Below are 25,044 nucleotides of genomic sequence, written 5' to 3' on the forward strand. Positions count from 1 at the left end.
GAGTACAACGTGTGAAGTCCGTTTCTGGTAGCCTCGCTATGATATTGCTGGAATATTGATAAACGCAGAGTAAAACTGAACTAAAGAAACCAAACCTGAGCCTAAAGGGTCTTCCTAGAGCTGTCTAGAGCAGAGATCTGATTCTGTAGTGCTAGTTGCAGTATGTATGTAATATTGCAGCTTCTTGTGTGTTTGTTGTTGAAAAGACAAAGAAAGTGTTATCGGAATGATATGTCCCCTGTTTAATCACACTGTAACAAGCCCGATTGTATCTCAGACATTTTTATTTCTAGGTTGATGTCTTATGTTTAAGTTAAAGCTATTTTTATTAAGTTAGTGACATGTTTTACACTTGTTCATGCAATATTCAAGAATCTCAAGGTCTCATTCTGAAAATTCTGTTTTTCATTCTTTGTCCAACATAAAAGCAACTACATATGTGATAGGTTAACCTGATAATGAGCAGTAGTCATTGTATGTTGTGATCTTTAGGGTCAATTGTTAGAGGTACCTATTTGGGTTTCTCTTAAACCATGAAAATTTGCATATCAATATTATTATCTTTAAATATGATATATATTACATAGCCATATTTGTTTCACCTGAATCATTCCCTATCCCAATATTCAGTTGTTTTTCTGTTTCTGACCCAGACTCATTTTTCAAGAACCCTTGTAAATCCCTTCTCCCCAAACAACCTAAAGGACAGCCCACGTCTGGGACTGTTTATATGTGTTTCTGTTGGTTCACTTTGACAAAAATGTGCTTATGGCTTTCAATGCAGGTGATATGAGATTAAATAGGAAAGTGGGTTTGGGTTGGGAGACCACACATTTTGCCCTATATTCTAGAAACACCACCAGGTCTTTCATGATTGTGTATTGTGTTTTATCGTATGTCTCCTTTCTTTGTTTATTGCTAGTCATGACTTGCTGTGCTTATCAGATATCTCTGACTTGTGCTGTTTATCTCCTAATTGTGCTTACCATGCCTGCTGTGTATGCCTGTTTAATCACCAAGATTTTGTTCCAGGTTAGTGAATGCTCATCTCCAATGATCCAGGGTACAATATCCCCATTATGTTGTAATAAGTACCCTGGTCCCATCTGCTAGTAGGTGCTAGGGTAGCCTTAAAATTAAAACACTCACTTGCCATGCCGAAGATCTGGTTTCCATTCCCCACATGTGTACAATGTTTGAAGTCCATTTCTGGTGTCCACGTGCCATGATATTGCTGGAATATTGCTGAAAGCAGCATAAATCCAAAACTTGCTCGCTTACTCAGCTGTCTGATAGTACAGTTTTCGTTTGAGTTTTGTCGAACTAGCATGATGAACTTACCATCCATTAAAATTATGCAGTTCTTCTTCAATTACAACAAGCGGTGATATCACCAGTACGTAATCTGTCAAGTGATATTCTGACTCAAAAACATCACTTGGTAGATCAACTTCTTTGGCTTCAAACTCATGTTATTCATGATGCTCGAGTAGGTGAAGCCTTGACAAATACTGTGATGTTTTTGGAGGTGTACAAGGCATGTATACGAAAATCTGAAAATTTCAGTATTCAGGATTATTTGTAGCAAAGTTCTGAATGCGAAATAAGAGCTATGTTTGTTTTCTGTTTGAAATGTCATTAAAAAGCCTATTTGGTACAACATGACTTCAGCACCTGGCAAAGGCAGATAACTCTGAAGTAGTGAGGTCATGTTGTTACTTGAAAAAAAGAAGTATTTTAGGTATTTCAGTTAATGTTACTTCAGTTTATCTGCCACAATTGCTGTTGATGATATATGACTGTTAGAGAGAGTGGTTTCATTCATATATTAGATATAAGCTGCATGTACCAGACTTGTCTGAAGACCATTAAGGTTATGTTTGACATTCAAGGAAATGAAAATCACAGTATGTTTGCTCAAGCCAATACTGAAAGATTTGTGTCTTTGCTTAATAAAACCTTCAGATGTAAGCTGCCAGATCTATTTCAGCAGTGTTGACTGTGATAATCTGTTCAAACACAATGAAATGTTTGTTACTTGAGGGTAACCCATATCTTTTAATGTTAAAGGGTTTTATCATCAAATTTGTGAAATTTCTTCCATTTTCAATTCATCCGCATCTGAATGATATGTTTATATCAAAACATTGTACAGTGATGTACTTAACTGCTTATTATTATTTGTTCATAGTGTTTAGCTGATAAGCTGGATTCGTTATTAGTGATGTTCTTCAGGAACATGGCAGTGTTTCATTTTATATGGAATAAAGTATCCAAAGGACAGTGATTAATAAGGGCCCTTATTGCGTAATAGGATCTGCAAATTTCAGAACTGACAAACCATTTTAAGATTACATTGTATTATGAAATTTATTAGATGTGGTTACAGGAATGTGTAGTTAGCTTTGTTCAATACATGCAATGTTTATGACAAAGGTAACTGCGTAGGTAAAAATAAAGTATGTTTCTAGAGTAATTACAGGTGTTTTATGAAGCATTTTATATGCTCTAGTATAGATATATATATGTATGGGCATGTCACTGACCGCAGACGATTTTAATAGAATTTGTTCAACAAAGGGAAGTAAAAATTTCATTTGAGATCCGTCTTGCTCATGCTTGATATTACACTCATTGTAGTTGTATTGTCGAGCCATATCAGGTATATAAAAAAAATCAAAAATAAGAAAGAAAAGAATATACTTTGATTATGTGTGATTTGTTTTATTATACAAACTTAATCTGTCAAGTGAAATTCCACTATTTCAAAATTTGAAAATTCTGTTTGGAACCAGACCCTTGTACCTCATTGTCCTTTAGGACATTGACCTTATGCACTCAATTTCAATATGAGTATTATTGACATTTACCTCTTGTTTAAAGCTCATCACACATCATGTATATCAAATATATCCCTGGGGAAGAGTTGCATATCAGCTGTTTATATCATACTTTGTTATTGCATAACATCATGGGAACTGGTATTTGATAAATCAACAAGGCTTGTACAGATATAGAGCTGAGAGTGTTTGTACATAGACATTGTAACACACCACACTGTATTATACAATATATTTTGTAATGTAACTGATAATAAAATACAGATCATTATAATGTGTTGTTTGTTCAGGGTGAGTAAGGGGTGGTGTCTAGCCTAGTTGTAAAGCATTTGCTGGTTATGTGAGACACCATGGTCGGTTTCCAACATGGGCACATTGTGTGTACCACCTTGTTATTGATGGAGTATTGCTGAACTCGATGTAAGACCTATTTGAGCTACCAGACACACCTAACACAATAGACATTCTACTTCAAGTAAGCTTAAACCGCCATAGCTTGTGAAGAAGCCACCCAGACAGATACTCTTGACGACCAGTGTTGCCCACAATCGCCAGCACCATCGAGGAAAAACCTCCCACCTCTTATCCAACATGCACGCACGCACGCACGCACGCACGCACGCACGCACACGTACTTGTCGATCGCAACCCGTGAAGGTCCTGGGGGAGAACAGACCTTCAGCAACCCATTCTTGCCAAAAAAGGCGACTATGCTTGTCGTAAGAGGCGACTAACGAGATCGGGTGGTCAGGCTCGCTGACTTGGTTGACCCATGTCATCGGTTCCCAATTGCGCAGATCGATGCTCATGTTGTTGATCACTGGATAGTCTTATTTACAGACCGCCGCCATATGGCTGGGGTATTGCTGAGTGCGGCGTAAAACGTAACTCACTCACTCACTTGATGATCGCCAGTAAATAATACAGAATTTGTTTACAGAACGCATGTCGTACGTAAGATACGGGATTGGGTGGTCAGACACGTTCACTTTGTTGATGCATGTAATCGTATTCCATATCCGCAGATCGATGCTCATGACGTCAGTCACTGGACTGTCTGGTCCAGACACAATTATTTGATACCGCAGTTGTAGCGGGAATATTCCTGACTGCGGCAGTAAACAACAAACTGAAATATCTTGAACGATGAATGGATCTCCTGACGATCAGACGGCATTGCATAGGTTCTATTAATAATTCAACATCGCAGGCACAGCTACCTCAGTGACTTATAGTATCCTACCCGTATGTAGGCTTAGTCATCTGTCTGTCAATGAAATGAGAGGCTAAACATAGGTACAACAGATGGATATTGTGCCATACATGGAAAGTACGTCACAGAAAGTGTCTTTATACGCACTATCGGTTTAACAATCAAACATTACGTGGTTCTGTTTATATCCTAACATATTCCGAGTCACCCGACGGCCTCTGCTACCGCCACGTGTACCATGGACTTTATTTAAAGGGGACTCCATCGGCTTCTGCACCACATTAGAACCAACACTGAACTTGAAAGACTACCGCGTTTACAGGGTAAGCTGATTTATGTTGTCTCTGAGTGAGTTTATTTTTACGCCGCTTTTAGCAACATTCCAGCAATATCACGGCGGGAGACACCAGAAATGAGTTTCATGCATTGTTTCCGTGCAGAGAATCGAACCCAAACCATCGGTATGACGAGCGAAAGCTTTAACCTCTAGGCTACTTCACTTCCCTGATTTCTATAAGAGTTGCTAAAATGGGAGAAGTAAATGTTGTAAAACACTTATCAAGATTATTAGTGGATGAGGTGGACTGCTTCTGTTCGTGTTCCTGCTGCCTCTGTTGTTTCTAGAAGACATATCTTAACCACCAAGGCTAGGGAGTAACACATCTAACGAGGGTGAACTGTTAACTGTAATTCTTGATACACTTGATGTTAGGGTATCGACTCCTTGAACGCCCACAGATGTATGAGCTGTGCTCCGTTTCTCGTACCCGGATTTTATACATGCTCGAGGGCCGAATCCTGGATTTAATTTGGTATTGTCAGTACCATAATTACATAACCATACTTGGAGGTCAAGATTTCAAAAAGAAGCATAGATATCCTAATTGAATCTGTTTATAACTTTCAGTAACTCATTGTGTTTTGTTTATATCATATCACAGGATGGCCAGCTCGGTAACCGATCTTGATGAACTCCTTAAACAATGGGCGTGGAAAATATACACACGAACGAAAAATGCCGTGAATATCGACAATGCACAGCTCGATGTGGTTTGGAATAAGGTCCGTTTCCTTTCCGCCCAGCCAACCTTTTCGAAGCAGAAAAAATCAAGTGTTCCTCAATCTCAGATCGTGTTCAGTTCGACATTCGACAATGAGACTGGCCAATATCAACTGCACAACTTCCAGACTCAACGTTCCACGATTGCGACAGTGACAACGACGATGTCCAAAGGCTTCACACGAGGAGTCAATGCAGGAATCAAGCTTCCGGTTCCACCGGAAGTGCTTACTTCCACAGCCGGGTTCGGCAACGAAGTCACTATTGAATGCGAGGATGAAAATACGACACAGAATTCTCTCTCCTGGGCTGTCAACACGACTGTCAAGGCACCGAAGGAAATGAGAACTATTGCAGAGCTTGAAATCCTTGAAGAAGAGTTCAAATGCAGCTTCAAGATGAATGTATCTTTCCAAGGGATGGTGAAAGTGAAGATCACAGAATTACCATCTGGAAACATTCTGATCGTGCAAAATGATATCGCCCAGATTCTACGCGACATTAATGCCATACTACCAGACTGTGTGGAGAAAACGTCCAAGAAAGTGGTTTGGCCAGTCATTGGGAAAGTTCGGTTCCGGTATGGTGTTTCTCAAAAGATCCGGGTGTATCAGGAAGACTTACCAGACGATGATGATGACAATGATTATGACGACTATCAATTTAACTGAAAGATGTCTTCACGTCTTAGTTCATTCATGATTTGTGATGCGTACGTGGAATGATGAACTGACTGCTATAAGACTGCATATAAAAACCCATATAAAGTGGCAATATCCGAACGGGATTGATTGGTAGACTGATAAGCCTGTGTGTTTATAGATACGTAACCGATAGATAACCATAGGTTTCAGTGAAATTTTCCGAAGTACCCATGACCAGACTGTTGCTGTGACTTTTCAACAAACCATCATCCGTGCCACGACGGTTCACATCATCGTGGCGATGTGGTAGGTTCGACCTTCCCGACAAAAGAATCCCAAAACGTTTGTTAAATTTACGAACTTCTGGTCCCACTTGATATACCGACGTTTATGGTAAATTCGACAAAAGAGAAATAACACTGACTTGTAAGCGAGAAGCTGAAAAAAACTGTTGGTCATCTGTATATATCACGTGTTGTAATTTACCACTCGGAAATTATAAACTACAAGTTTATGTATATGTGAAAAATTAGGAAATATTAATTTTATGAATATGTCCAAGCGTGCAAATGAGTGCATATTTTGCTAAATTGAGAATGTTGCACCCTACATATAGAACTGACTTAGAATGTAGGAAAACATCGACAGTGTATATTCGAATATAAATTTCAATTTACAGTTGTAAAAATTGCATAAATTGTAAATATATTCACATCAGTATAATATGTAATCTGAATAAATTCGTTCACGGATGTCCGTTTAGCTCCTGCTGTATTTCTCCGTCTATATAGGACCGAACTCTCCAATTCCCTGATAAATATTCCAAATTACTTCATAAGACTATCATGACTTTTCTTCCAGACAGCTTACGCGTCATTATGTCACAGATCTATAGATAATTCATTTAACGTAAAAAAAAACCCGTCACGGTCATTGTGAACTTTGCGGGACTTAAGCTTGGTCCAATGGTCACAGTGTTCGCTCGACACGCTAAAGATCCAGATTCGATTCTCTACAATTGTACAAAGTATCAAGACAGTAACCATCATGTGACTGTGAAAGATTCTTCGCAACGGTATAAAACTGTCATTCGATTTCTGTGGAGGTCTTGCACATCGATGGTCATTTCCACTTGGACTCAACACAGCTGTTTGTCTTTACCTCAACACCATACATGAAACAGCATTTATACACGCTTACAACAAAGTATCCGATATTTCCAATTCGTATTTTTTTTTGCACTCGAGTGAGTGACTTTAGTCACTTTAGTCACCGATTGAGTGACCTTAGTCACTTTAGTCACCTTTTAGCAATATCACGGCGGGGGATACCACAAATGGGCTTCGCATGTTGTACCCATATGGGGAATCGAACCTGGGTCTTAGACGTGACGAGCGAACGCTTTAACCGCTTGGCTATCCCACCACCCATATATTACTCGAACTGCGACCAACGAACTACGGTGATCTAACAGCAGAATTTGTGTTCCCTTTGAGTTCGTTACAGCTATAGTAAACGTCATATATCAGACCACAACCCCCTCGGCTGTATGGGAGGGGTGGTGGGTAGACTAGTGGTTAAAGCGTTCTCTCGTCACGCCGAAGACCCGGGTTCGATTCCCCAAATGGGTACAATATATGATGTTCCTTTCCGGTGTCCACCTCCCTGATATTGCTGGAATATTGCTGATAGAGACGTAAAACTAAACTCACTCACTCAGGTGTGTATGAGAGTGTCCATACAGATCACTCAGAAGCGTTAATCTCAGTTAACAGATATATGAGAACGTTGGTATATTTCAGCACTACTTGTCCTGCCCAACTCAATCAGTATCCTATATATATATAGGTACAGGTGTCATTACGTCAACGCTGTCATATCAGGTAATATCAGGTCATATCAGGGTGATGTGTAACTAAATATAGCTCTTATGAGTAATCCATACCAAGAAGTGGTCATTACGAAAGCCTCATGGTGACGCTTTTCGTGGCGAAATTCGCTTCTTCAATTATTTTGTCGGTACTTGGGTGTATTGTCTACAAATGATAAACATGTTCTCGTTGCTTCGAGTATTTTCTCATTACTTCTCGTTTCTGATTCATTAAAACATTTGTTTCTCCACTTCCTCTCCAGTTATTTCAGTGATTTTCTCCTTACTTCAATTAATGTCTCGGTGGTTTGAGAATTCTCTCATAAACGTTTTTTGAAGAAACCCGAAGTAAGAGGGAAATACTCGAATCAACTAAAATAATTGACGCAACAAGAAAACACTCGGCATAACAACGAAATAGCAAATATTCCCACTGTTGTCTGTAAACAGTCGCGTCTGAATCTAACAATCAAAAGAATGACATCAAGAGCACTGATCTAGGCAGTTGGGATACGCTGTCATGTCTTCGAGCCTGACCACCCGATCCCGTTAGTCACCTCTGAAGACAAGCAGATCGATGTTCACGCTGTTGATCACTGGATTGTCTGGTCCAGACTCGATTATTTACAGACCGCCGCCATATAGCTAGTCTGTCTCGCCGTCACTGAACCTCATCATTATCCCGTCATACAAGCCCTCTCTAAGTGCAAAGGCAAGTCTTCATTTCCTCAGATTCAGGGTCTGTTAACATCTGCAAGAAAACTAACTCACTTTTGTGGTCGGGTTACAAAGTAAACATATCTAACTGCCATGGCTGGCCGGACCAACATCCTCATCAGTGGTCTGGAATCTTGCCTCACATTTTCATCTGTCAACTCTTAATTAGCAAGCACAGGGGATGACACAAGCTAGAGTAGAGGCCTTGTGCACAGACAAATCAAGCTAATTGTTGGGGAAAGGGTACACCTGAACGTTATTTTTACAAACAAAGTATCGTTCATTCTTTACTTTGCATTGCTCTACACACAACTCCACTGTTCATGTGGTTAAGGTTTTGATTCAAACAAGGATTTTACGTTTTCTTCTTGTGTGGGATTATTGTATGCAACTCCGTTATGTTTTGATTATTAACATCCCTTTTTCTCTGATTGCTCAACAGTAAAATTTATGTCAACATAAGACAAGGGACGTAATTCCGCGCAGGTCGCATGTTCAACCCGACTGCTTTGATCAAGGCATTACTATCGACACTTTGTTCAAATGCCAGGATTTGTTTTAGAAACAGATATCGTTTGTTGTTTCTTAGCACACTAAACACAGTTAATATGAGTTGGTATCAGGTCTTACCTGAAGGAAAATGAAATGTGTTTCCTAACTAGGAGTTGTAAATCTTTGATATTTGAAAGTGCACCCTTTGTATATAAATAACTTCACAAAAACAAACAAAGCAACAATAAGCTGTTGTGTTCCAACTCATGAAGAACGAGTAAGTTGGTTTGGTCTTACGCTGCAATACTCCACCAATATTACGATGATCTGTAAATAATGCGATCCGGGCCAGATAATCCAGTAATTAAACGCATGGGCGTATATCTCTTCGCATATTATACAAATTGAAACTTTAGAATTGGAGACAACTTCACATTCCAAAACAATTTTGATAGTGTTCCAGATAGATCCTTGGCCATCTAGTCTCCACGTGACATTGTGGACTGCAAGTTTCCAAACTGTTAGGCAGTAGGGGAACATTGGTTGGGCCACATGAGGTGATGACAACAGGGAGAAAGGACAGGGCCAACAAATATGCCTGTCACTTATACTGTTATATGATTGTTGTATGATGTGACTTCTAATTGGCAATGACCCCAGCACGGGTAGCCCCAATGCAGATGTTCTTAGTCTCTGAATCTCTGGTCTCCCCGTAGTTCCTTGTCGGTTTATATGGGTTAGTGTGTTACTGTCAGAGACGAAGCATTAGTCTATCATATAGCTGTAATATTGCTCAAACTAAACTCACTCACACACCGTCCACTACTTTTCTAAAGATACTTGTCCTTGTTTTCTGTGAATCTCTGTTACTTATGGAGATTTGCCACAACCTGTCGCACTCTCAGAGATACAGATATCAGTTTGCACATACAGACACAGACAGACAGACACAGACACACACATACACACACACACACACACACACACACACACACACACACATAAAGCAAACAAACAACAGCAAAACACAAACACACACACATAAAGCAAACAAACGGCAAAACAAACACAGACACACACACACATAAAGCAAACAAACAACAACAGCAAAACACACACACACACACACACACACACACACACACACACACACTAAACCTTGAATATGTTATCGTTTATCATTCTTCTCTGGCCCCTGCAGTAGATAGTGCCTGTGTGATCTCAAGCGAAGTGATGGTTTGTTGTGAGAGTGTAAGGCAAACCTGATGTGTATCAGTCAAGCCTTAAAGGTCTTCCCAGAGCAGTCAACAGCAGAGATCCGATTCCGTGGTGCTAGTTGCAGTATGTATGTAATGTTGCAGCTTCTTGTGTGTTTGCCGTTGAAAGTGACAAAGAAAGTGTTATCGGGATTATGCGTACTCTGTTTAATCAGTCTATAACAAGTCAGATTGTTTCACATACATTTCAAGTTCTTGGTTGATGGCTTGTGTTTAAGATAAAGCTGTTTTATTAAGTTAGGGACATGTTTTATAATTGTTCATGCAATAATCAAGAATCTCAAGGTCTCATGTCTGTGTAGTGAATAAGTCTTTCCAGAAGACTATAATGGGACCAACTTCTGATGTGAGTCCATTCCGGAGAATTGTGTTTTTCATTGTTTGTCCAACATAAAGCAACCACATGTGTGATAATTTCACCTGATAATGATCAGTAGTCTTCTTATATTGTGATCCTTAGAGTCAAATATTAGAAGTACCTATGTACCCTTTTTGGAAATCATGAAAAAATGGATATCAATATTATTATCTTGAATTATATATATTACGCAGAGATATTTGTTTCACGCGAATCATCCCCTATTCCCATATTCAGTTTGTACACCACAGAACCGCAAGAACAGCCCATGTGCAGAACGCCTGTTTAATCACCAAGATTGTGTTCCAGGTTAGTGAATGCTCATCTCCAATGATCCATGGTACAATATCCCCATTATGTTGTAATAAGTACCCTGGTCCCATCTGCTAGTAGGTGCTGGGATAGCCTTAAAGTTAAAGAATTCACTTGTCATGCTGAAGATTTGGTTTCCATTCCCCGCATGTGTACAATGTTTGAAGTCCATTTCTGGTGTCCATCCGCCATGACATTGCTGGAATATTGCTAAAAGCGGTGTAAAGCCCAAACTCACTCACTCAATCACTCAACCGTCTGAAAGTACGGTTTTCGTTTCAGTTTTCTTGAACTTGCATGATGCTTAAACTTACCATCCATTAAAATTACGCAGTTCTTCTTCAGTTACAACAAGCGGTGATATCACCAGTACTTAATCTGTCAAGTGAAATTCTGGCTCAAATACATCACTTGGTAGGCCAACTTTTTTGGCTTCAAACTCATTACTACAAATACTCCAATTACTCGACCAATTTTTTCTTCCAAAGACCAGACACTTTGAATGGTTAATTCCATGGGTATGAGTGAGAACTTCTGTGTTCTGTTAGTGGTTAGCAAGGTGGGGGATTGTGACATTACTTCTGGAACAAAGCTCTGTTAGTGAATGGGTTTTCACCATCATGAAATGGAGACAGGTAACTCATGGATGTTGAATGTCATCAATAATTGATATCTGCCCTCCAAATATTGTTTGATGGAATGGCATTATTGAGATATCGTGTATTTGTGTAAATGTAAATGTAACACAAGTGGCACATGTGATGAACCTTGGAAGAATTTGGCTTTCAGTTCTGTCCAAAGACTTGCTTTATCAGTGTAATGAGTGCTAATATCATTATTCACAATCATATTCATTTACATCATAAATCTGAATGAGCCTTGACTGCAATCAAATTTGCTAGGTCTGAACACCAGTTTAGTGTTGGTCCTTCTTTGATGTGATGTACCATCCCAGCAGAATGCATATCAGTGTTTAAATTCCAAATGGTTCTGTCAAACTTTGATGACTCATGTTATTCAAGATGCTCAAGTAGATGAAGCCTTGACAAATACTGTGATGTGTTTGGAGGTGTACAAGGCATGTATACGAAAATCTGAACATTTCAGTATTCAGAATTATTTGTAGCAAAGTTCCGAATGAGAAATAGGAGCTAGTTTTTTCTGTTTGAAAAGTCATTAAAAAGAAGCTAGTTTGGTACAACGTATAATTTAGCACCTGACAAGATAACTCTCAGGTAGTGAGGTCATGAGGCTACTTGCGAAAAAAGAAGTATTTTTGGTCTTCAATTAATTTTGCTCCTGTGTATCTTCCTCATTTGGTGATGATGATGTGTGATGTCTGATTTGTTCAATTTGGCTAGTAATAAGTTTTCCAGTCATAATGTGTTTACTTATTGCATCACACCGTACCATCACATGAACGGGGTCTGAATCTTAAATAGATTTACAAAGACCTTCATTTTGACTGTTAGAGTGACTGCTTTCATTCATAAGACTAGATACAATATAAGTTGCATGTACCAGACTAGGCTGATGACCATAAAGGTTTTGTTTGACATTTTCAAGGAAATGATAATCTTTGCTCAAGCCAATACTGAATGAACTGTTTCTTTGCTTAATAAAACCTTCTGATGTAAGTTGCCAGATCTGTTTCAGCAGTGTTGACTGTGATAATGTTCAAACACAATGAAACGTTACTTGGGGATAACTTTTAATGTTAATGAGTTTTATCTTCAAGTTTGTTAAATTTCTTCCATTTTCAATCCATTCTCATTTGAATGATATGTTTATATAAAAATATTGTACAGTTGTGTACTTAATTGCTAATTATTATTATCTAATTGTTCATGGTGTTTTGCTGATGAAGCTTGATACGTTATTGGTGATGTTCTTCAGAAACATGGCAATGTTTCATTTTATATAGAATAAAGTATCCAAAGAACAGTGATTAATATGGTCCCTTATTGTGTAACGGGATCTTCAGATTTCAGAACTGACAAACCATTTTAAGGTTATTATGAAATTTATTAGATGTGGTTACAGGAATGTGAAGTCGACTTCAATACATGCAATGTTTATGACAAAGGTAACTGCATAGGTCATGAATAAAGGTCACATGCGACCAAAACATCAAAAATAATTAACACACAGTTATAACTTGTTCATGATATGTAAAATGCGTTGGTGATTGTGAAAAGAGAAATAAACAAAATTATAAGCGTATAATCGCAAAGCAAAAGTGCAATATTTTGTACTTGGGTTTACCTCACTCGAAACGAAGCAGCCACAGTACCGAACCAAGTCAGGAACAGTGGATGTGCACTCATGTGTAACGACGCCTTGTCATTGGTGACTGGTTCATTTGCCGATACGCTTAGCCGGCTCTTTGTTTATGGCGTATAAGCCCAATAGGTGTTAATTTCAAATTGCAAATGGTCAGTAATTGAAGTTGTTCATTGCATATCGTCATTGGCAGACAGGCAGGCAGACATATGTGCCATTAAACCAGACATAGAGTTTTCTCTGTGACAGAGTGTAACGAGTAGATCATTTACTTGTTTATGTACACAACCAAGATTAGATTACTGCTCACGACCTCATACTCCGGGCAGACATACTGTTTCAAGCTCCGCGAACCTACTCACTACGCATGCGTTTTGGGCGCAGCGCAGCATAGCTGTTGAAACCACTTTTGAACATTAGTGAATCGCTTGAACTCCGATTTCGGAGGCTTTTTTATCGAGTTTTTTTTCAACTTTATAGGTTGAATTGGAATTTTTGATGATTTTTTTTCGGAAACTGCATACCGAAAGGTATCAAAATCTGCAAAGTTGTGTTTTACGTTGCAGGTGACTTTTAAATATGTTTCAAAAATGATTATTAGTGTTTTTTATGAAGCGTTTCTTACATGCTTGTATATACAGTGGTATGGGCATGTCATTGACCCCAGGCTAATTTACTATAAAACAGTAACAGAAAGTAACAATTTCATTTGGGATCCGACTTTCTCATACTTGATGTTTCACTCACTGTAATCAAATTGTCAAGAGTAAAAAGTTTTAAAATATGGAAGAAAAGAATATGCTTTGATCAAGTCTGATCTTTTCTGTTATACAAACTTACCTCTATTTAAAAACTTGAAACATCCTTATTCCTCAATGGCTTTGTCTCACTATGAGGACATTAACATTATGCATTCAATTTAAATATGAGTGTTATTGACAATTACCTCCATGGGGAAGAGTTGCACATGAACTGTGTATATCATACTTTGTTACTGCATAACATCATGGGAATTGGAAGACACGCACGCACGCATGCACACACGCACGTACGCACGTACACACACCGAACAAGTAACGCTCATCATTCACAAAGTTGACGATCGCCAGAAACTAATGTACAATTTGCTTTCAGCAACTGACTTAGATACGGCGAATGGGGTTGGGTGGTCAGACACGCTGACTTGGTTGATGCATGTAATCGTATTTCATCTCCGTAGATCGATGCTCATGACGTCTGTCACTGGACAGTCTGGTCCAGACACAATTATGTAATACCGCGGTTGCAGCGGGAATGTTATTGACGGCAGCAGTAAACAACAAACGGAAATATCCTGAACTATGAATCGATCTCCTAACGATCAGACGACATAGCGTAGGTTCTATTAATAATTCAACATCGCAGACACAGCACCCTCAGCAACTTTTAACATCCTACCCTAAGTTGAAACTCAAGCGCTTAGTCATCTGTCTGTTAATAAAATGAAAGGTACGGAAGACTAGTAGGGTCACGGTGAAAATTGTTTTGGGGTGTCACTATGTCCTACGTAGAACCTAATATCTCCTACCTAGGACTTACTGTCTCCTACGTAACGTTTATTAAGTCTTACGTAGTTCAAGGTATTAAGCCCTACATGATAGTAGACTCTAATGGTAAATATAACACATAACACATTACACAGTCCTACGTAGGACTTACTATCTCTTAGCAGATACTAAATCCTACGTAGTAGATACTAGTAAGTCCTACTTATGTGATACTATGCCATACGTAGGAGATAGTCTTATGTAGGAGATATTAAGTCCTACGTAGTAGATAGTAAGTCCTAAGGGATACGAAATCGTACGTAGGACTTACTATCTCCTACGTACGAGATACCAAGTCCTACGTAAGAGAGAGTAAGTCGTACGTAGGACTTCATAATAATAACCCCTACGTGGGGGTTCTTAAGTACTAAGTCCTACGTAAGACAAGCTATGTGGTAAGTCCTACGTAGGAGATCCTATGACCTACGTAGGAGATAGTATGTCTCACGTAGGAGATAATGAGACTAAAAACTCTTTCACAATGGCCCTAATACGCTTCCGTAGAAAGGCTATACATAGGTACAACGGATGGACAGGCCTGGTAACACATGGAAAGTACGTCACAGAAAGCTTTGTCATACCCATTAAAGGTTAAACAATGATGCATTACGTGGTTCTGTTTATATCCATACATACTCCGAGTCACCCGGCCGCCACGTGTACCATAGATATTCTATACAAGGGACTCCATCGGCTACTGCACCACTTGGGAACCAACACTGAACTTGAAATCACTTTCAAGACTAACGCCTTTTCATGGTAAGTTGATTTGTATTGTCTGTGAGTGGGTTTAGTTTTACATCACTTTTAGCAACATTCCAGCAATATCACGGCGGGGAACCCCAGTAATGAGTTTCACGCATTGTTTTCATGTGGGGAATCGAACCCGAACGAGCGAAAGCTTTAACCACTAGGCTACTCCACTACCCTGATTTTCTATAAGAGTTGATGAACTGAGTGAAGTAAATATCGTAAGATAGTTTTGGGGTGGGCTGGACTGCTTCTGTTCGTGTTCCTGCTGCCTCTGTTGTTTCTAGAAGACATATCTTAACCACCAAGGCTAGGGAGTAACACATCTAACGAGGGTGAACTGTCACTGTAAATCACATCAAGCCTGATGTTAGGGTATCGACGCCTTGAACGCCCACAGATGTATGAGCTGCGCTCCGTCCGTGTACCCGGAATTTATACACGATCGAGGGCGCGAATCCTGGATTTTATTTGGTATTGTCAGTACCATAATTACATAACCATACTTGGAGGGCACGATTTCAAAAAGAAGCATAGATATCCTAATTGAATCTATTTATAACTTTCAGTGCCTCATCACAGGATGGCTTGCTCGGTTACCGATCTTGATGAACTCCTTAAACAATGGGCGTGGAATGTATACACACGAACGAAAAATGCCGTGACTATCGACAATGCACAGTTCGAAGTTGTTTGGAACAAAGTCCGTTTCCTCTCCGCCCAGCCAACCTTTGAGATGCAGAAAAAATCAAGTGTTCCTCAATCTCAGATCGTGTTCAGTTCGACATTCGACAATGAGACTGGCCAATATCAACTGCACAACTTCCAGACTCAACGTTCCACGATTGCGACAGTGACAACGACGATGTCCAAAGGCTTCACACGAGGAGTCAATGCAGGAATCAAGCTTCCGGTTCCACCGGAAGTGCTTACTTCCACAGCCGGGTTCGGCAACGAAGTCACTATTGAATGCGAGGATGAAAATACGACACAGAATTCCCTCTCCTGGGCTGTCAACACGACTGTCAAGGCACCGAAGGAAATGAGAACTATTGCAGAGCTTGAAATCCTTGAAGAAGAGTTCAAATGCAACTTCAAGATGAATGTATCTTTCCAAGGGATGGTGAAAGTGAAGATCACAGAATTACCATCTGAAAATGTTCTGATCGTACAAAATGATATCGCCCAGATTCTACACGACAGAGCCGTACTACCCGACTGTGTGGAGACAACACCTAAGAAAGTAGTTTGGCCAATCATTGGGAAGGTTCGGTTCCGGTATGGTGTTTCTCAAAAGATCCGGGTGTATCAAGAAGCACCTGGTGATGGTGATGCTTATGGTGATGCCTATGATGATGCCTATGGTGATGACTATGGTGATGACTATGGTCATGACTATGGCCATGACTACGATGACTGGTATCACTAAAAGACGTCTTCGCGCCGTAGTCCATACATACCCATTTGTTCATCTGCACGTGCAATGATGAACTGATCGCTATCAGACTAGAGTTATAGACCCTTTAAGTGGCAATATCCGAACCGGATTTACTGGTTAAACGACAAGTTTGTATGTATTCATCGACAATCATTACAGATAGATAAATGATAGATAAGTGTAGGTTTCAGGGTGATTTTGCGATGTACCCATGACCAGAGAGTTATTGAATCTTTTTAACATCCGTACCACGACTGTTTACATCATCATGACGAGGTTCAAAGTTCGACAATCCCGATTAAAATTATCTCCAAATTGTTTATTAAATTTGCAAACTTCTGGTCGCACTCGAAACGGTTCATTTGTGCCAAATGATTGTTTGAGGAAGAAGCTGAAAAATAAAACTATTGATCGTCTGTATCTTTTACATGTTGTATGTTACCCACTGGGTTTTGGAAACTTCATCTTCATGTATATGTGAAAAATTTGAAGGTATTATTCTTATGAATATTTCCAAACGTGCAAATGAGTGCATATTCTGTTTGAATGTGAATGCTGCACACTATGTACAGATCTGACCCCGAATTTAGAAAAGCCATCGACAGTGTATATTCGAATATAAATTTCAATTTAAAGTTGTACGATGTATTAGAATAAATTGTAAATGTATTCACATCAGTATAACATGTAATATGAATAATTTCGTTCACTGATGTCTGTTTAGTTCCTGCTGTATTTCTCCGTCCATGTAGGACCGAACTCTCCAGGTCCCTGATAAATATTGCGATTACTTCACTCGGTAGGCCTCTTATATTCAGTAATACGATGTCATTGTGTGTTAAATTATAACGCCATCATGACTTGGATTTTGCTTCCAGAGAGCTTACGCGTCGTGATGTCATAGATCCATAGATAGTTCATTCAGCGTGAAAAAAAACCGTTACGGTCAGGTCACAGTGAACTTTGCGGAACTTAACCTTGGTCCAATGGTTACAGTGTTCGCTCGACACGCCAAAGGCCCAGATTCGATTCTACACAATTGTACAAAGTATCAAGACAGTACCCAATGTCCCCACCCACCACGTGACAAGGAAGGATTCTTGACAGCAGTGTAAAATTATCATCATTCGATTTCTATGAAGGTCTTGCATATCGATAATCGTTTCCACTTGGACTCTTGTCTTTACCTTAACACCCTACATGAAACATCATTCATACACGCTTAAAACGAAGTAACAGATATATCGAATTAGTGTTTTTGTTGCGACCACTTGCTGAATATGTACTCGAGTCAGTGAGTTTAGTTTCACGCCGCTTTGAGCAATATCACGGCGGGGGATACCAGAAATGGGCTTCCTATATTGTACCCATGTGGGGAATCGAACGTGGTGAGCGAACGCTTTAACCACTTGGCTATCCCACCACCCATATATTACTCGAACTGCGACCAACGAACTACGGTGATCTAAGAATAGAATTTGTGTTCCCTTTGAGTTCGTTATAACTATAGTAAACGTTTTGTATATACGTTTTGTATATCCGACCACAACCCTCTCGGGTGTGTAGGAGGGGCGGTGGGTCGACTAGTGGTTAAAGCGTTCTCACGTCCAGCCGAAGACCGAAGTTCGATTCCCCATATGGGCACAATGTATAATGTCCCTTTTTGGTGTCCCCTTGCGTGATACTGCTACAGTGTTGCTGAAGGAGACGTCAAACTCACTCATGCAGGTGTGTATGAGAGTGTCCACACAGATCACTGAAAAGCGTTCATCTCAGTTAGCGCATATACATGAACGTTGATATGTTTCAGCACTACTTGTCCTGCCCAACTCAGATCAATACTTTGTTCGCAAAACGTATGTTATATATAGGTACAGGTGTCGTTACGTCAATGTCGTCATATTAGGTAATGCCGGTTGATGTGTAACTAAATATAGCTCTTATGAGTAATCCACTTTTCATGGCGAAATTTCTGGCTGCTTCGATTATTTTGTCGGTGCTTGCGTGTATTTCTTCGAAATTTTAAATATTTTCTCGTTGCTTCGAGTATTTTCTCATTAGATCTGTACTTCTTTTTCCTGTCAAAACCCCGAAAAATCTAGTATTTTGCATTGTTACTAATATTTTCTATTACTTTAGACTTCTTTCAAAAACCTCCAGTACTTTAACAATGTTTCAAGTATTTTCGCGTTTCTTACAATTTTCTTAAGAAACCTGAAGTAAGGGAAAATACTCGAAGCAACTAAAAATAACTGACACGGCGAGAAGATACTCGGAAATTCAACGAAATAGCAATATTTCCACTATGATCTGTAAACATTTGTGCCTGGATCAAGCAATCAAAAGAATGACATCAACAGCATTGATTAGTCAGTTGGGATACGCTGATATGTGTCGACCAAGTCGGCGAGCCTGACCACCTGATCCCGTTAGTTGGCTCTTACAACGATGAGTTCACACCGTCCATTGGGTTCCGGCTATCAGGTACATTATCATAGAGAAATTTGAATTTCGGACTTCCACAAAAATAGGTATACTATTGCTTCTTTCTTGATAACGAGCAAAGATAGAAACCGTCACCACGCTGAAATGGAATATGGGGAACTCTCCACGAACTCTCTGGTACATGGGGAACTCTCCACGCACTCACTGGTATATGGGGAACTCTCCACGCACTCACCGGTACATGGGGAACTCTCCACGCACTCAATGGTACATGGGGAACTCTCCACGCACTCACCGGTACATAGGGAACTCTCCACGCACTCACTGGTACATGGGGAACTCTGCACGCACTCTCTGGTACATGGGGGACTCTCCACGCACTCTCTGGTACATAGGGGAATACAGTATTGTTGAGACAAACTGCTGCATGTGACCGTAGAAACGTGTTTTCCAGCGCCGGTCAATGTTATCAGTGTATTGGTTTGTCATACACTGCAGGGCTGGTCACGTTTTCTTAACAGTTGGTGAAGGGGTTGATCATAATGATTTTCTTAAGATACGTGTCCTTGTTTACTGTGAGGTGTGAATCTCTGTTACTTTAAGAAGACTCGTCACAACCTGACATCATGATGGGCATGGCTCACAATGCTTTGACATCATGATGGGCATGGCTCACAATGCTTTGACATCATGATGGACATGACTCACAATGCTTTGACATCCTGATGGACATGGCTCACAATGCTTTGACATCATGATGGGCATGGCTCACAATGCTTTGACATCATGATGGACATGGCTCACAATGCTTTGACATCATGATGGACATGACTCACAATGCTTTGACATCATGATGGACATGGCTCACAATGCTTTGACATCATGATGGACATGGCTCACAATGCTTTGACATCATGATGGACATGACTCACAATGCTTTGACATCCTGATGGACATGGCTCACAATGCTTTGACATCATGATGGGCATGGCTCACAATGCTTTGACATCATGATGGACATGGCTCACAATGCTTTGACATCATGATGGACATGACTCACAATGCTTTGACATCATGATGGACATGGCTCACAATGCTTTGACATCATGATGGACATGGCTCACAATGCTTTGACATCATGATGGACATGGCTCACAATGCTTTGACATCCTGATGGACATGGCTCACAATGCTTTGACATCATGATGGGCATGACTCACAATGCTTTGACATCATGATGGGCATGACTCACAATGCTTTGACATCCTGATGGGCATGACTCACAATGCTTTGACATCATGAATGGGCATGGCTCACAATGCTTTGACATCATGATGGGCATGACTCACAATGCTTTGACATCATGATGGGCATGACTCACAATGCTTTGACATCCTGATGGGCATGACTCACAATGCTTTGACATCATGAATGGGCATGGCTCACAATGCTTTGACATCATGATGGACATGGCTCACAATGCTTTGACATCATGATGGGCATGACTCACAATGCTTTGACATCATGATGGGCATGACTCACAATGCTTTGACATCCTGATGGGCATGACTCACAATGCTTTGACATCATGAATGGGCATGGCTCACAATGCTTTGACATCATGATGGGCATGACTCACAATGCTTTGACATCCTGATGGACATGGCTCACAATGCTTTGACATCCTGATGGGCATGGCTCACAATGCTTTGACATCCTGATGGACATGGCTCACAATGCTTTGACATCATGATGGGCATGGCTCACAATGCTTTGACATCATGATGGACATGGCTCACAATGCTTTGACATCATGATGGACATGGCTCACAATGCTTTGACATCATGATGGGCATGACTCACAATGCTTTGACATCCTGATGGGCATGACTCACAATGCTTTGACATCATGATGGGCATGGCTCACAATGCTTTGACATCATGATGGGCATGACTCACAATGCTTTGACATCCTGATGGACATGGCTCACAATGCTTTGACATCCTGATGGGCATGGCTCACAATGCTTTGACATCCTGATGGACATGGCTCACAATGCTTTGACATCATGATGGGCATGGCTCACAATGCTTTGACATCATGATGGACATGGCTCACAATGCTGTGACATCATGATGGGCATGGCTCACAATGCTTTGACATCATGATGGGCATGGCTCACAATGCTTTGACAACATGATGGACATGGCTCACAATGCTTTGACATCATGATGGACATGGCTCACAATGCTTTGACATCATGATGGACATGGCTCACAATGCTTTGACATCATGATGGACATGGCTCACAATGCTTTGACATCATGATGGACATGGCTCACAATGCTTTGACATCCTGATGGGCATGACTCACAATGCTTTGACATCATGATGGACATGGCTCACAATGCTTTGACATCATGATGGACATGACTCACAATGCTTTGACATCATGATGGACATGGCTCACAATGCTTTGACATCATGATGGACATGGCTCACAATGCTTTGACATCATGATGGGCATGGCTCACAATGCTTTGACATCATGATGGGCATGACTCACAATGCTTTGACATCATGATGGACATGGCTCACAATGCTTTGACATCATGATGGGCATGGCTCACAATGCTTTGACATCATGATGGACATGGCTCACAATGCTTTGACATCATGATGGACATGGCTCACAATGCTTTGACATCATGATGGACATGGCTCACAATGCTTTGACATCATGATGGACATGGCTCACAATGCTTTGACATCATGATGGACATGGCTCACAATGCTTTGACATCATGATGGACATGGCTCACAATGCTATTGCGTTGTAATGTTGATTGCAGCAAAATGCCATGATATCAGTATGATGAGGACAACATACTTCTCACCTATCTCAACGATCCGAAACACAGTTTTGTGCTCTGGGGATAACAATTTCTTTCCAAAACGTCTGAATGAGTATGTATTATAAATGATTTCATTGATTAGAATGGAGAACCAAGCCATGTACTGGAAACCAGCCTCCCATACTGTACACTTGTAGAACCGGTATCAATGTCCACAGTCTCAATTTATGGGGGGTCGGGAAATATAAGTCTACCTAAACTGGTAACTCTGAATACGGCTCCCTGACTTGTAACATATAAAAGCGTATTTTTTCAGTTATAATACACGTTAAGATATTCCTATTTCTTCGATGAAATTCGTGACAATCGTCGCGTGATTTGATAACTCTTTGGAAACCTTGTGAACTTAAACCGAGGACTTAAAGGATTAATTGTCGTTACATATGAATTTCAATAACTGCTCTGCTTAGTTGTCGGCGTCTGAAATTCTGGAAATGTTAAAAATTAATATTGATTATCCCTTTTGCCCATTCAAAGGCTCGAATCGCGACGTGGCCGATGACCAAGTCTTATCTGGTTATACTACCCAAAAATATGTCGATTGTAAATCAGCTTCTTCAGATTTCCCCTGCATTTCAGAAACGTGAAGGTTACGGAACCTACAGAATATTCAAAGAATGATGTGATAGGCATCATGTACTAGCGGAGATCAGTACATCTGTACTCGTGGTGTCCAATGTCTGAAAACCTTTACTTTAGTTTAGTTTAATTTTGAAGGAATCATTATCAAAGCCGTTTTTAAGGACACCCCTATTTTAATCTTTCCAAAACATTATGTCCAGATATTCAAGGTGTCATTGTTTACAACATATTGTGAGCTGACGCAAGTGTGACCCTTCAGTATTTAGTTTGAACCCTAGGCATCTTGTATGAATAAGTTAAAACATGGGAATAAGTTCTGATTAAGTCATCTGAAAGGGGGTGTGCGGTGTTTCAACAAGAAGCTCTTTTCAGTGCAAATATGAAGGATGAGTCACCTTAACAAACGATTGTAGTTTCAAATTGCTTTTGTAAGCACTTTGATATCTAACTTTGCTATTAAAGGACTTCTGTCTTTCTCATATATACAGAATGTTTCTTCCATATTTTGTTTTCTGAAGTTTGTAAAGTTTCTGCAGTTTTTGCGTTCTTTGAGGGTAACGAAATATAAAGTGAACCAAATGGGGATCGTGGGGTTGTAACACAGCAAAACCAATTTGCATGAGGCTGACAGATAATATGAAGAATAACAGGCATAAAAGTAAACGTACTTGCATACTTTTCTGGGTGAGGCTACATACCGTTTGATCGCCCATCGCACATAGAGCAAACAAATATAACTCGGAAATATATCCCTCGTGGTTGTCAAAGGCAAAGGCCCGGCAGCAAGGCCTTTCATTCATCAAACAGTTCCATAATTCTTCCATGAACGTGCCTATATGCTATACATTTCTGATACGTATAAATAAACGTCCCAATCACCCGACTGAACAGATTCCATTTGGGGTTTACGATATGCATTACTGTTCATTCAACATGTGTGTATTTTGCTCGGCGAAAGTCATGTAATTCATAAGAATTTGTAATATATAAGGTTCATTTCAACAACGGATCGTCATGTTTACTAAGTAAAATGACACCCGTGAAAAACAATGTATAATCGAGTCTGCAGTCAGTAATGTTTTGTTAAGAATATCAAAAAGATTTAATGATAATAAATCGCATGTTTTGCAACTTTGACATGCTCAGTGGCCCTGAACATGGGAGATAATTTTTATATCAGTCACGTAGCTATTTACGTGACACTTGTGAAGATCCGGTTTAGAAATGGTCTTCAGTAACCCATGCTTGTCGTAAGAGGTGGCTAAAAGGATAGTGTGTTCAGGCTGGCTGGCTTGGTTGACACTGGTCATGGTATCATGATTGCGTAGATCGACGCTCATACTATTGATCACCAGATTTTATGGTCTAAACTAGATTGGGTACAGACCGCCTTCATCTACCTGCACATGGTTGGAATATTGCTCTCGAGTTCAGCATAAAACTGATCTCTTTCTCCTTGTCTGTCTCTGTGTCTCTCTCCCTGTCTCTCTCTGTGTCTCTTTCTCACGCGCTCTCTCTCACACACGCACACACACGCGCGCGCACACACACACATTTACGTGAAATCTAATGCGCTTGAATGGAGTGTAAAATTCCATTCGTTGCGGGACTGTTAGTTTCAACACTTAAACCATCTGAAAATGATGGACAGAGCAATGAATCGGCAAGCATATGTGACGGGGATATCTCTTGTCAACAACACAACTCATTTGAGGGTGTAGTTCGAATTTGTTGCTGTAGTATGTATTACATAGCATAAGTCTGAAACAATGTATATGAATATATAATTCTCCATAAAAAACACCTATTTTATCACATTCGTTTCAATGCACATTGATCAGACAATTAAACACATGTATTTCAACAACTGATTTGTTTAGTTGTCGACTTTTGAAATGATAAAAATCTTGATGTCTTTTAGCGGCATTTACAAGTTGTATATATGACCAAGATCTTTTATCAAATGTCAGTTGACCTGATGAAGGGGTCTGAAATAACCCCGAAACCTGTGTTTCAAAGAATTAAAAAGAAGATTTATCCATTAATGATCTTGGTCATATAAACATCTTGAAACTGAGTAATTATCACCTCTTTTGCCCATTCAAAGGCTCCAATCGCGGCGTGGTATGGAATATCGGTGACCAACCCCAAGCTGCCGGAACTCAACTGACTGTATGCTTACCGGAGACCAAGTCTTATCTGGTTATACTGCCCAAAAATATGTCGATTGTACGTCAGCTTCTTTACATTTCGCCTGCATT

At 40.0% G+C, this 25,044-nt stretch overlaps 2 protein-coding genes across 2 annotated transcripts; both read left to right on the forward strand.

Annotated features, from left to right (window-relative positions):
• The first annotated feature begins 4,315 nt into the window (after window positions 1-4,315).
• LOC137261605 (uncharacterized) lies at window positions 4,316-6,513 on the forward strand. The gene is made up of 2 exons (XM_067799382.1): window positions 4,316-4,376; window positions 4,995-6,513. The coding sequence occupies exon 2, from the start codon at window positions 4,996-4,998 to the stop codon at window positions 5,782-5,784; it is 789 nt and encodes a 262-aa protein (XP_067655483.1). The 5' UTR covers window positions 4,316-4,376; window position 4,995; the 3' UTR covers window positions 5,785-6,513.
• Window positions 6,514-15,274: 8,761 nt separating this feature from the next.
• On the forward strand, window positions 15,275-17,256 carry LOC137261622 (uncharacterized). The gene is made up of 2 exons (XM_067799402.1): window positions 15,275-15,411; window positions 15,972-17,256. Exon 2 carries the CDS (start codon window positions 15,986-15,988, stop codon window positions 16,829-16,831), a length of 846 nt encoding a protein of 281 aa, XP_067655503.1. The 5' UTR covers window positions 15,275-15,411; window positions 15,972-15,985; the 3' UTR covers window positions 16,832-17,256.
• The last annotated feature ends 7,788 nt before the right edge of the window (window positions 17,257-25,044 follow it).

The sequence above is a fragment of the Haliotis asinina genome, chromosome 14 (genome assembly GCF_037392515.1).
Source record: "Haliotis asinina isolate JCU_RB_2024 chromosome 14, JCU_Hal_asi_v2, whole genome shotgun sequence".
NCBI classification, from domain to species: domain Eukaryota; kingdom Metazoa; phylum Mollusca; class Gastropoda; order Lepetellida; family Haliotidae; genus Haliotis; species Haliotis asinina.